Genomic DNA, 12,643 nt, shown 5'->3' on the forward strand with positions numbered 1-12,643 from the left:
GAACGTATGCCTTCAAGATGCTTCTGGTGCCAACCTGAGCAGATCGCAAGCCGTGCTCACTAATCAACAATCACTGTTCAGAAGGCCCTGCTGAACAAGGCCTCATAGTGATCATAATATCACAGAGATGCCCATGGGCAGTTCAAAAGTCGTCAGATATCGAGTCTTGCCCGTATGGCGACTGCGAATTACGGATGTGTGACAATTGCCGGTGATGGTGCGTGCGTGAGTTGCGCGGGCAGTGGATACAAAACGTGCAGTCGGCCTTTTTCTCGGCAAGACCCACCAGACTGGATAATCACGAAGCCATCAGACTGCAATGAACTCCATTCAGACACCTATGCATAGAAATTGCGTCGAATTCAATGCATGGAGTCAGCGTTTGCATAAGGTATGACGTCATGGCTAACGTACCTGCCACGCACAGAGTGCACTGGCCATGCCGCTGCATCCGCCGACCACTCGAGGCATCCAAAGCTGGTTGCTTCATCACTTATAGCACATTGGCCTATCCGCCAATAAGGAGCAGACCGCACCTTTAGCTTGTACTTTGATCCAAGCTCTCGCACTCCCGGTTGTTAGGAATGTCATCGTCTTCTCTCAGAGATATCGCGCCGCGTCCACAAGACTTGGCTGCTGCCGCCGCTGTTAGTAGAGCAACTCCTACCAGTCGCAGGCCGTCACGCGTGACAGTCGCATGTCTGCCCTGCCGTGGCCGACGCACCAAGGTCTTTCACCGAATTCTTTGCTAGTAACGACAGCAATTCCGTGAAGTCAAAGCTGACACACGACAGTGTGACGGTGGCAGACCGACATGTCGCTCTTGCTCGGAGAGAAATTCACAATGCGGATACGACCCACCGCTCATTCAGGCGCAAAAAAGAAAGATTGAAGAACTGGAGGACGATAAAAGTTCGATGTATGAGGTTTTGTGGTATCTACAGACGGCTTCACCTGACAAAGCCACGGCCTTGCTGCAGCACCTGCGGGCGACCCAGGGTGACGATCTGGGAGTCATCTTCAAGAACTTCGAAATGGGCCGTCGCAATTCTTCCGAGTCTGGGCCTGCATCTGAGACCAAAGTTGGTAAGAACGATTCACCACCGACATTTACGGATTCTCCCTCATCGACAATGCTTTCCGTCCCTGAGATAATGGATCATCCCCGATTTTCTACTGTTCGAAAGGGCCAGACCGAAGTCACGGGCATCACTCTGCTTGCTCCAAACCACGAAAACGCAAGTGTTTCCAACGTCCACGGCCCATTAGAGATGTTCTTTAACTGTGTAGGAGCACTCTTTTACATTATGAATAGGAACGACGTCCAAGCATGCATCGAAGCAATCAAAGCCTCCGGAAACGAGAACATGCCACTCGGACACATGTTCAGCAACGGAAGTACAATCGAACTTCGTACTTATGCCGCAGAAATTGCGGGTATGGCCTCTATCGGTGTTATACATTCACAGCTAGCCGACCCAACAAAGGCACCGCCTCCCGAGCTTGCCGATTACTTCTACGCAGTCGCCAAACATGGCCTGGACTCTGCGATTCTCTACGATCCGCTTCGAGCCATGAATGTTTGCGCGCTGCTTGGCATGTATAACATCGTCGTCAAGGCGACAGTTGCTCTGGCTTACATTGGTACGAGTCACACTTGGGTATACTCACGAGAAATACGCCACTGATGACTTTCAGAACTTGGTCTGAGCCTTCCTCGCAACCGCAAAATATATCTCGAAACATGTCCGCCAGACTGGTCCCCAAGCTATTACGACGACATTCGTCGCACGCATATGACTCTTGTCCACTTGCAATGGTCAGTTTGGCATGCCTTTAGTTATGTGTGATATATCGCTGACTACTCCGATAGCTGGCTGAGCGCATCTCTTGACTACAACTCTGATTCGTTAACCTTCGACGTCCACTCATCTCTCAATGGACTAGACGCGCCGCCCCAGGACATGATTCGACGCGAATGCGTCAAAGTTTCCATCATCAAGGCAAGCTTACTTCACCGTCTACCAAGCAAGGCGCCTGTACCGGAAAATGTCACGCTAGAGTTTCGCGCGCAATTATCGAGATTCCATGCGCAACTCCCCGACTGGATGTCAGTTGCTGCGCTGTTACGCGGCGACAGCAGCCCGCTGATGGCCACATTCCGCCCAGTAATATTCTATGTTCATCTCTTTTACCTTTCGGCTATGATGCTGCTTGCTCGGCGGCTAATAATTGCATACATCCCGCTCGATGCAGTTGGCATCGTAGTTCTTCCACCAGAAGCACGAAGGGCTATCGAGGAAGGATACCAAGCTGCGGAAACAAACGCGTCTGTCATGAGTCTAATGCTACAGGAAGGGAAGGTAGTACAAGTTTGCTGGCTCTGCATGTGAGTCAGGCGTATGCCACGGTGGCGAAGGATGCTAACCCAGAATTCCAGTTACACAGCCTACACGGCGGGAGTCATGATCGCTTACCAGGCATCGCAGAGGGCTCTGAACAACGAGCCATACACTGACGACGTGAAACTGCTGGAAAAATGCATTAGTGTTCTCGAGTACTGTGCGATCAAAGACACGCTTGCTGGCAGGTTTCGTAACATTCTTGCAGCTCACATGGGGAAGCTGCAAGATTACAGATCTCAGACAAGGGATGGTGAAGAGTTCGCGACGCCCCCGACTTCTCTGGCGAGTGACAGCCTCTTCTTCTTTGATCGTGGTTCATCTGAGCTTCACGCAGCAGTTTTTGACTTACTTCGCCTCATACATCGCCCATTCAGTGGCCTGAAAGACGTCGCGACAAAGAGTACTCTCTCGAATCGCGCCGAGACAACTATGGGCACCCACCTTGAGTGGGAGTACGAGCTCAAAAACAGAGACGATCCAGAAGTACCACCGAACGTAGATGAGGGTGCATGTGTGACTGATGTCAGATGCGAGCCAACGCAGTCTCAGTGTTCGCCCTTTGACCCAATTTGCGCTTCGCAAGAGCTGTCGGCCCCGCCTTCGGAGGAAGCCTGGACAAAATGGACTCCAGCAACGTGGCAAAGTTCCTTTCACACATCACCAAAATGAGTTCGAAACCTCGTTGGCCCTTCTACGAGCACGATGATACGGTTCACACGAGATGTTACAGACGTTGGCTTTCAAGGCCACACCATGGTACGCGTTCTAGGAGTAAGATTCGGAACCTTGCCAGCTCTCACGTAGCCTGGCTCCTTCCGCGTCCGAAAGATGACGGCGATAGAACTTGACATGGTGTCTTTGTTATGGAAGGGTGCTTCCGGTACTTCCGGTACCACAATATAATCCATGGGACGAACCTATCCAGAGCTAGAGGAATCATACACTGCTCATTTCCCTTTTATACCCATCGATCTTGATATTCCATAACTACAAAAGTCTGTATACAATGGGAAGCGCGACACGGGCCTAATGGTCAGCAACGTTGAATCTTGCACAACCTATCCTGCAGCTTTACATACGTCATAACCCCGCTTCACAATATAGCAACTGCTCGACGCATTTGAACTGCGCTGCCAAACCATTCCATCTTCTCATCAACATAATCTTTAACTCTGTACCTTGCCATGACACATCCTCCACCTACTCATATGGCGACGAAAGATCTTTTTAGGCTGAATGACCGGACTATCATAGGTACGGCTTACCAATCGACGTATGGACTGGAGCTGACACAGTCTTCTAGTTTCCGGAGGTGCCGGTGCAGTAGGTACGGCCGTAGGTGTAGCGATCCTAGAGAGTGGCGCAGAGGTCGTATTTGTCGATGTCTCCGACCCCACTCCCGAAAGCTGGGGTACACAATGCCTGTAATCTTCCCAATTTGATCTCCTGTATAACTGTGACCAGATCGGATTCAGGAAGTTGCGCGAGGTAATCACACCCATGCGCTATTCCAACGCCTCGACGTCCAGGATGAACCCAGCATCACATCAGCCTTCAACACCATCCGTGCTAAGCTTCGTCATCCGATCCGGGGGCTCGTCTCCTGCGCCGCCATCTCCGGCGAAAGCGATGCTTGTTCGTACCCCATCGACACGTTTCGTACAATCCTCGATACTAATATCTCCGGCACCTTCCTCATCGCCCGTGCCGTAGCGAACGAATTGCACAACGCCAAGCAATCGGGAAGCATCGTCCTATTCGCCTCGATATCGGGTCACATTTCTAACCACGGAATCAACACTGCCGCGTACAATGCTTCGAAAGCGGCAGTGCATCAACTTGCTCGATCGCTTGCCGCCGAATGGGGTCACCCACAGAACACTTTTCCCGGTAGCACGGTCACGGCAACAAACCCAAATCCCAGCCAAGAGCCACGAAAAGCTTATCCGCCGATCCGAGTGAATACCATCAGCCCCGGTCACATTGACACGCCTCTGAGCGCGGAAGCGCGGAAGAGGGGGTTGACGGACGAGTGGGCGAAACAGAATATGCTGGGGCGAATTTCGGTGCCCGAAGAGTTTCGAGCGCCGGTGCTGTTCTTGCTGAGTGAGGGAAGCAGTTATGTCACTGGTTCTGTAAGCTGATATTCTTTGACTAGTATCAAAAAAGACGGGATTGCGAGGCTAACATGTCACGTGTAGGACTTGAGGGTCGATGCAGGGCACTGCGCGTGGTAGAATTCGACGGAAGAGATGTACTCGTTGATTCATGCGTCCGAAAGAGATAAAGGTATATGTATATACAAGAAGAATTGTAGAAGATAACCGCCAAATGTGGGCCATCAACTGCCCCAGCACCAACGCCTCGCTCATTCGTAATCGCCCTTTTATACAATGCAATGTCTTTCCCTACCACCAACTCCAGGTTCCTCATCATGCGTCAGAGACAATAATCTTCTCGGACCCTCTACTCGTTGATTCTGTGCTGCCAGACTTCCTGCTCCGCTCTCGCAGAGTAAGTGCTAGCACCAAGAATAGCCCTCATCTGATCAACTCCCGTGAAGAGGATTTGCCTAGCAACGAACCAACGGATACCCTCAGTGCAAGGGGGGCTTGTCAAGCTACCCTGGTACGTCCAGAACTCGTTGAAGTACAGGACGCTCTCAAGCAGAGGAGCAAAGTCCATAGTAGTAGGCTCCTCAACTCCCATCTCGGTGTAACCAATCATGGCGGGTAGTTGCTCGAAGAAAGTCGAGTTGGAGTTACCAGGGTCGAGGCGGATAGCCATGACGGCGGCTTCGTGACCCTCAGCGTCGACGTGGACGAGATGGAGCTCGGCTTTGCTGCGGTCGCCACCGACGGAATGGTCGGCTGGAGCGTGGATGTGCCAGCCCTTGAGGTAAACGGTCTCGTTGTCGTAGGTGAAGCTTGGGTGGCTGGTCCAGTCAATGTCTTCCTCTGCTGCCTTCTCGTCGTGTGCAACGGTGAATGCGGGACCGTAACCCCAGTTGTAGAAGTTGCCGGCAATGCTGCCGTTGTACTTGAAGGTCGGCACGTGGTTCAAAGCCAGTCCGTTGCCTAGTGAGAGTGCAATGGGAGACTGCTGAGTTCCAGTCTGGCAGAGCTCGTAGTCGGGGTTGATCTTTCCCCAGTTGAAAGATGCTTCGTAGGCCCAGTCGTTCTGGGTTACGTTGGTGCCTGGAGGCACTTGTTGTCTTGTAGTGAGGTGTACATTGCGTTTGGCGTTGGTGTGTTGGGGACAGCTGAGTGCTGTGGGTGCTAGAGTGGCGGCGGCGAGGAAGATGGATTGGAACAACATGGTGACGGTGCTGGTCTTTGTGTGATATGAGTGTCGGATGACTTGGTAGAAAGACTGAATTGGCTGCTGTGATGAGAAACTTGCTCGTCGTGCGAGGATATCTTATATATAGTCCAGCGGCCGGATTATGGAATGTTCCTCCGCCTTCACAACGACTACCCTAGTCCTTCAAGCAAAGGTCTCAGCCATGTCCTTCAATTCCGCCAAGCAGTCTTCACACATGCCCTTTTCGTGCGCCATGGAAGGTCTCCCATCGCCAAGTGCCCTATCTTTTCACTACCGTTGCGCAGCCTCTTTGCTTGCGCAGTCAGTACCATTAGGAAATGCACTTGGTTTCCTTGGGAGACGGCACGCGCTTGTATGTTGGAAACCAAACATCCAGCCCATTCCTCGTAGCAGTTCGGACGCCAAGCATGAACCCTGTTTTCGACAAGAAACGCTTGTTGACCAAAGGCGATAGCGCAGGGGCGAGATCGCTCTTTACTATCTCGAGTTAACCCGGCGATCTTGGCGGGAAACGGTCGCGTGGCTTCTACCCAATGCATTGATACTGGGGATTCCGACAAGATGAGACTTGGCGTGGAGAACCATGACTACCGTATACTGTAATAAGCTCAGCGGACAAGAACGGCCGGGAGAGGTCGAGTTGCTTAAATGATGACACGCAGCACGGATGTAGCAGTCGGCCCGTCGCGGGAACGTCAAAGCAAAACCTTTCCGCTGCTTAAGAGCTCTTGACGCGTGGCATAAGCATGATGCGACGACCAGGAAGCCACAGACCCCAAAGTCGAACATAACGTTCGATTGTGTAGATCAAAGAACGTGGGAGTAGTTCCTGCAGGTCCCACGGATCCGCCTAAATACCCAGACCTAGACCCTTCCATTACGTTGTACAACATCACCCATCGTTAGCTTGCACGCAGATCGATACCGCCGTGCAGCGCCGCCGCTACTCATCGAAGGCGTGCCACAATCAGGGAAACACGACCGCCAAAGCGGCGCATTGCTGGATCTGTGAAAATCTCCGCTGTCGACCCGGATACGTCGACGAAACAGAAGCGGGCCGACGAAAGCTCTCTGTTCAGTCATCAAGCTGTTTCTGCTACAGCCTTGGCGCGTATAGTGTCCAAACTTGCCAAGGGAGCGAGCTGCTTGGATTCGGTACGTACTAGACATGAGGCGGGACGCGCAGTCGAGAGAAATGACTTGATGCATGACGGCACGATGCTGAGTATATCGAGAGGAGACCGGGTGGTGTGAGAACATGGCATCCGGCTCCTCCGCATCGACGACAATGCCTAACTTTAACAACCAATCCATGAAACAAGTGAACACCCACATAACATGGATGACCTAGGAGTCTACATTGCCTTAGGGTTGTGTCACGTTTTGTTTGCGAACTAATGTGGACCGCAGCACAGTTACTCGGTTTCTTCGTTGTACGAGGTGAACGAATCCATTCCTAGCAATCAGTATCCAGGCCACACTACCTCGTCGCATTCGGGATGCTTAAAAGCTCCATTGCTCATCTCGTACTCGTACTCCAGATCAGGTTGAAACTCCCAGTATAGGCTCTCAGCATCGGCCCCCATTTTGTATGTATATGCCGCTGCATCGTCGTCGACGTAGACCTTTGGGACGCCGTTGGCCGCTGCCGCTTCAATCTTCAACTGGACATCGCAAGAGCGTTCCATGAGGGTGTACAAGAAGGCGGCTTCGTCGACAGTACCTCCTACCGTCTGTGTGGTATTAGCTGAATGCCGGTCGCGGGATCGCGCACTGGGGGACGTACCAAGAGGCCATGGTTTCGCAGCACCATCCCTTTTCCCTTCGGTCCCAATGCCGCTGCCAGCCTCTTGCCTTCTGCCTCATCGAGGACAACGCCGCCAAAGTCATCATAGACGGCTTGCGCATCGCCGTAGAAGTAGCATACGTCTTGGTTCAGCATCTCCAATGGCTTCGCGAAGGCGCTCCACGCTTTGCCTGCCTTTCCATGGCAATGGCATGCCGCGTTGACGTCTGGCCGCGCCTTGTGTATTGCCGAGTGGATAAGGAAGCCAGCTGCGTTTGCAGGTCTGCTCTGGTTTCCTCCCACCACCTTGCCATCGTAATCAACAAGGACCATATCGGATGCCTTCAGGAGACCGAAGTGCTTTCCGAGCGGGTTCGTCCAGAAGTTGTGCGGGTGCTCTGGGTCTCTCACCGAGATGTGACCCGACATGCCTTCGGTCAGGCCGTGCCTTGCGAAGACGCGGAAAGCACCCGCCATGTGCGATAGTATCCATGCGCGATGCTTGTCGTACGAGGAGAAGAGGGGGATGCCGGGGAGGCAGACGCCCTGCGAGATGGCTTGCAACGGCGTCAACTCCTTGGTCGCGTCATCTTTGGATCGTGGGACAAGCTGCTTGGGTTGCGCGACTGGCGCTGGCTCGACCTGGATAGCGGAGGGTGCCATGTTGGAATGCGATGCGATGGGTCTAGCTGTGGGTAAGTAGGAAGTGTAAGTTGCAATGGATCAAAGATGGCCTTGAGTCGAAGCTCTTGGATGCGCCGTTGTTATACTTCAGACGACCGCGATCAGGCCGATGTTATCGCCTCAAAGGGCGCGTGAGGTGGAGAAAGGTGCGATAACGGTCCAGTCGAGCTCAAGATGCGCTGCGGGGTGCCGCCCTAGTCGCCCGCCAACTTATCACCGGCCCTTTCTCCACGCCGCTGCCACATCGACGACTATCCAACCATCTCACACGACGAAGAAAATGAACCGAACCTTGCAGCCGACAGCATGAACAGGTTAGAAGGTAAGGGTTCCGGCATTTACGTTTGCGTCGAGGCCACCAAATTATATGATAAGAGTCTCAAGGCAACGCGTTTGGTTCTTCTACTGAACAGGATGAGCCCTTTGTTTATGCTGCCACTTCGATGACTATCAAACGGCGAGCAGCGCCGATGGCATTCGAGACTATGCTTGCCAATATGAGGGAGATCGAAGAGCTTACTCTGTGCTGCAATCAGCTCAGCCACGCTTTGTCGCTTCGCTTCTTCTCGAGTTGAGCAAGCAACAAAGACGCAGCAGTGCAACTATCTTATATCCCTGTCTTCTAACTTACATCTAAGTATGTAGTATAATACTTTAGTTTTTACTCTTTGTCTTATAGTACTACAGGGACGCAACGTAGATAAGCAACTTACAACTTCTAAAATGTACATGTATTTATCTAATTAGGTCCTTTTGAAAAAGAGAAGTATCGTTAACACAAGAACTTCGCTTCTCCTCGCTGGCGATCATTCGTCCGCAGCATCACGAACGGGGATCAGATGCCGTCTACCTTCAGCTCTCAACCGTCATACCGGCACCTGGAATACTGCTCACTACCTAGGCATCTCATGCACATGGCAGCGTTGGGGCCAATTCTGGATAACACCCCACAATACGTCGTTCTTCGAGCGGACGCGGAATCCATCCAGGTGACCTCAGAACTGAAGGATGTCGTGTAACTCAGTTCATTCAAATGCACTTAGTAGGAAAGAAAGGTAGGTCCGCTTGAAACATTGTCTATCTGGGACGTTGTAACAATATGGGGAAGCGGTCATTGCATGAACATACGCCTATGCCGACATCGACTGTCATCTCAGGATTCGCCGGAAAGAGACGTGTTACTTCGTTTTCTCGCAGCCAAGATATGAGACGCGGAGCATCTCGTCAGCCATCGACGTCTCGGTGGCATTACAACCGAAAGGTCCGCCCCACCAATGCGCAGCTGCAAGGTAGTCCTCCCAAATCACGATAGCGGGGTGCATCTTCGTCGCGAGAGCAAGTAATTCTCCCGCCAGCCCAGCCAACATGGTGCTGTGCCTTGCTGTGTACGTCCGACATCCCACGTCCTGGAGTAATTTCTGCAAGACATACATAAACCCTCCCGGCCGACACGATGGCCGAGAGCGCTCGAGATGCGATATTTAAAGAGGGCAATTCTGCCTTCCTTGATCAAATCACCCACCCCACGTTATTCATTCCCAGCATTCAAACTTCAAGTATCATTCAGGATGTCTTCAGGCAAGACCGTCACCCTTAGCTCTGGCTACAAGATCCCGTATGTTGTTCCAGCCTGTGCTTATGATGATTCGTTGTTCTGACGTCGCTTTAGTCAATTGGGATACGGTACATGGCAAGCCGCTCCAGGTGAGGTCGGCAACGGTGTCTACGAGGCACTAAAGATCGGATACCGTCACTTGGTAAGTCTCCGAGACCCTGAAGACCCTGGAACCGTTTACTCCATCTTTTGAACGACGATTGTGTTCAATTTCAACGGCTGACTCGATCAAATTAGGATCTTGCAAAGATGTATGTCCACCATCACAGCTCACACTCACAATCCCGTTTTCACCCATCTCACTTCGGGCTTGCTCCCACCTGACGTGGGACAATTTTTCGTCAGCGTTGGTGGAAGTCCAACTGCAATGCCCCTCAGTGGAGATGGAAGCTTAGGAAGCTATGACCATACCCCACTAGCATTCCTGAGAACACAAGCTGACGAGATATTCCACCAATCACAGCTACGAGAACCAAAAGGAAGTTGCGCAGGGCATCAAGCGCGCATACAAGGACATCCCAGGTCTGAAGCGTGAGGACATCTTCATCACGGGAAAACTGTGGAACTCTCAGCATGATCCTGCCACTGTAGAGGCAGCTCTCGATGACACTCTCGCTGAACTTGAGCTGGAGTATCTCGACCTGTACCTCATTCACTGGCCTGTCAACTTCGGGCCTGGAAAGAACCCTCACTCGGATCTGTTCCCCATGACTTCTGACCCCAATGAGGTTAACATCGACAACTCCGTCCCTAACAGCGAGACATGGAAGGCCATGAACAAGCTGCCAAAGAGCAAAGTCCGCTCGGTCGGCGTCTCCAACTTCACATACCAAACCTTGAAGGCTTTGGTTGAGAAGACTGGCCTCGTGCCTGCCGTCAACCAAATCGAGCGTCACCCCATCCTCCCCAGCAAGGAGCTCGTCGCTTACGCCAAGGAGAAGAACATCCACATCACCGCGTACTCCGCCTTTGGCAACAACTTCTTCGACATCCCATTGCTCATCCACCGCCCTGAGATCAAAGCAATTGCGGAGAAGAAGGGCGCCACACCCGCACAGGTCATCCTGGCATGGTCTCAAGTCGGCGGCCACTCTGTCATTCCCAAGTCTGTTACTCCGTCGCGCATTGCTGAGAACTTCAAGGAGATCGAGCTGGACGACGAAGACATCAAGGCTATTACCAAATTCTCGGATGAGCACCAGGGAAGGAGAAGGTACAATGTTCCCTACACGGCGAACAAGCCTAGATGGAGCATCAACATCTTTGATGAGCCAGAGGAGCAGGAAGCGCCCAACAAGGTCGTCTTGTAGATAGCTTGAGCCTGCACATAAGCCGCAATACCATCAATGTTTACTTGAGCTTCTCGAACAACTGCGCGTTTGGGGGAGTGTGATTGTTGCAAGTGACTTACTGCGTAAAGCCAGATTATGTATTTGATCTTTGAGGAGTTGAGTATTACAACGCCAATTCGTTAGAGGCTCCTGGGTAAGGAGGTTGAGGTGCGACGCGTAGATTTGGAAGACTGAGCCGGCACGCGAGCTAACATCTTTTCGGTTAGGTCAAATCGCGTACCTGCGTCATCCATGGATATACGTCGCGTCGCGTTACTCCGCTGCCCACGGCTTCAATAATGCTATATCCTCTCTGTGTTTTGTCACACACGATACCTCCTCTGTCTTCCTCGCCCAGGCCTTGCAGCCATCGTTAAACCGATCATGCTGTTCAGCGCTCTTCACGACGCCAGCAACGCGAACAACGTATCTTCATCGAGGACTCTGGCTCGTCTGGTATCTTGAGGAAGAAGGATTTATTTTGTCATCAGTCAAGGAGCTGAAGGAGCGTAGCCACATCAGTGGCCAGCCTACATAGTCGCTCCATGTGCCACTGGAATCTCGACACCTACCACACCACCTGGCTCAATGCCAACAGGACCTCTACATGCCATCGTTGATCTGCACTCCACCAGGTAAGCTCTTCAACCCTGCTCAGTAAGTTAGCATCGTGCCTTGAGTGTCTAGTATTGCGCTTACAAGTCTCAGACCCGTCGACATCCTCAACCACCGTCTGCGGAATACTGCACTTCATCGCGTCTTCGTCGCTCTGCCTAGCCAACTCGCTACATTGATCGTTACTGCACCGTGCGTCCAGCGCTCGTTGCAGCGCATCGCCCTTCCAACCGAACATATAATCACCATGGTTACCATGGCCGGTCCTACAATCAGTCGTTAGCATGATTACGGTCCTTCACGCGTTCCAACGGGAAGAGGGGGTCTCACGCATCGCCCATACTGAACACAAATGGCTGTGTCCCCTCCTCGCCCCACAGCTCAGGAGTATTGAATGGGGTCGTGTCGAACATGACCTCATACATGATTTGCGGAAGCTGCACGGGATAGCCCTCTGGACACTTGCCCCTCTGCTGCTCGGGTGTATACGGAAATGTAGCCATGGGCGGGAAGTATGGCTCATACGGGATCTCTGCATATGCGACGTGGCTCTGGTGATCTGGCGAGTCGAGGTTGACGCCGTCCCAGCATGTAGGGAAGGTGACTTGGGTACGAATGCCACCTTCGCACATGCGGTTGGGGAGGAATGTTGTATCTTCTCCTGTACACGGAGCGCCACCAAAGGGCTGTGAGTCCTTGTAAATGCAGCGATGGCAGATACCGCGGGACTCGCCAGTGGTATTGCGAAGGATTGGGTTACCAGCGAGCATGCGAAAACCCTAATGAGAAGTCAGCAACACCGCTCATTGGAAGGAAAGCGAAGTCTCTCGCCCTCAAGAGTGGAGGACGGACGGGTCTGAACGCAGTCACGTTGCTGAAGCCA

The 12,643-nt window shown here is 52.4% G+C and overlaps 5 protein-coding genes across 5 annotated transcripts; 2 read left to right on the plus strand and 3 right to left on the minus strand.

Annotated features, from left to right (window-relative positions):
* Positions 1-917: 917 nt before the first annotated feature.
* On the plus strand, positions 918-2,393 carry J4E79_004616 (uncharacterized protein; the record flags this gene model as incomplete). The annotated part of the gene is made up of 3 exons (XM_049353499.1): positions 918-1,644; positions 1,699-1,819; positions 1,874-2,393. 3 exons carry the CDS (start codon positions 918-920, stop codon positions 2,391-2,393), a joined length of 1,368 nt encoding a protein of 455 aa, XP_049211947.1.
* A 2,478-nt stretch (positions 2,394-4,871) lies between these two features.
* J4E79_004617 (uncharacterized protein) lies at positions 4,872-5,723 on the minus strand (the record flags this gene model as incomplete). The annotated part of the gene is made up of 1 exon (XM_049353500.1): positions 4,872-5,723. One exon carries the CDS (start codon positions 5,721-5,723, stop codon positions 4,872-4,874), a length of 852 nt encoding a protein of 283 aa, XP_049211948.1.
* Positions 5,724-7,192: 1,469 nt separating this feature from the next.
* J4E79_004618 (uncharacterized protein) lies at positions 7,193-8,178 on the minus strand (the record flags this gene model as incomplete). Its single annotated transcript, XM_049353501.1, has 2 exons — positions 7,193-7,462; positions 7,516-8,178. The coding sequence occupies 2 exons, from the start codon at positions 8,176-8,178 to the stop codon at positions 7,193-7,195; spliced, it is 933 nt and encodes a 310-aa protein (XP_049211949.1).
* A 1,589-nt stretch (positions 8,179-9,767) lies between these two features.
* GLD1_1 (mitochondrial glycerol dehydrogenase Gld1) lies at positions 9,768-11,124 on the plus strand (the record flags this gene model as incomplete). Its single annotated transcript, XM_049353502.1, has 4 exons — positions 9,768-9,814; positions 9,869-9,956; positions 10,052-10,065; positions 10,278-11,124. The coding sequence occupies 4 exons, from the start codon at positions 9,768-9,770 to the stop codon at positions 11,122-11,124; spliced, it is 996 nt and encodes a 331-aa protein (XP_049211950.1).
* Positions 11,125-11,748: 624 nt separating this feature from the next.
* Positions 11,749-12,530, minus strand: J4E79_004620 (uncharacterized protein; the record flags this gene model as incomplete). The annotated part of the gene is made up of 3 exons (XM_049353503.1): positions 11,749-11,795; positions 11,845-12,026; positions 12,091-12,530. 3 exons carry the CDS (start codon positions 12,528-12,530, stop codon positions 11,749-11,751), a joined length of 669 nt encoding a protein of 222 aa, XP_049211951.1.
* Between the last annotated feature and the right edge of the window lie 113 nt (positions 12,531-12,643).

The sequence above is a fragment of the Alternaria viburni genome, assembly GCF_023758015.1.
Source record: "Alternaria viburni strain BMP 2772 chromosome Unknown scaffold_8, whole genome shotgun sequence".
Taxonomy (NCBI): domain Eukaryota; kingdom Fungi; phylum Ascomycota; class Dothideomycetes; order Pleosporales; family Pleosporaceae; genus Alternaria; species Alternaria viburni.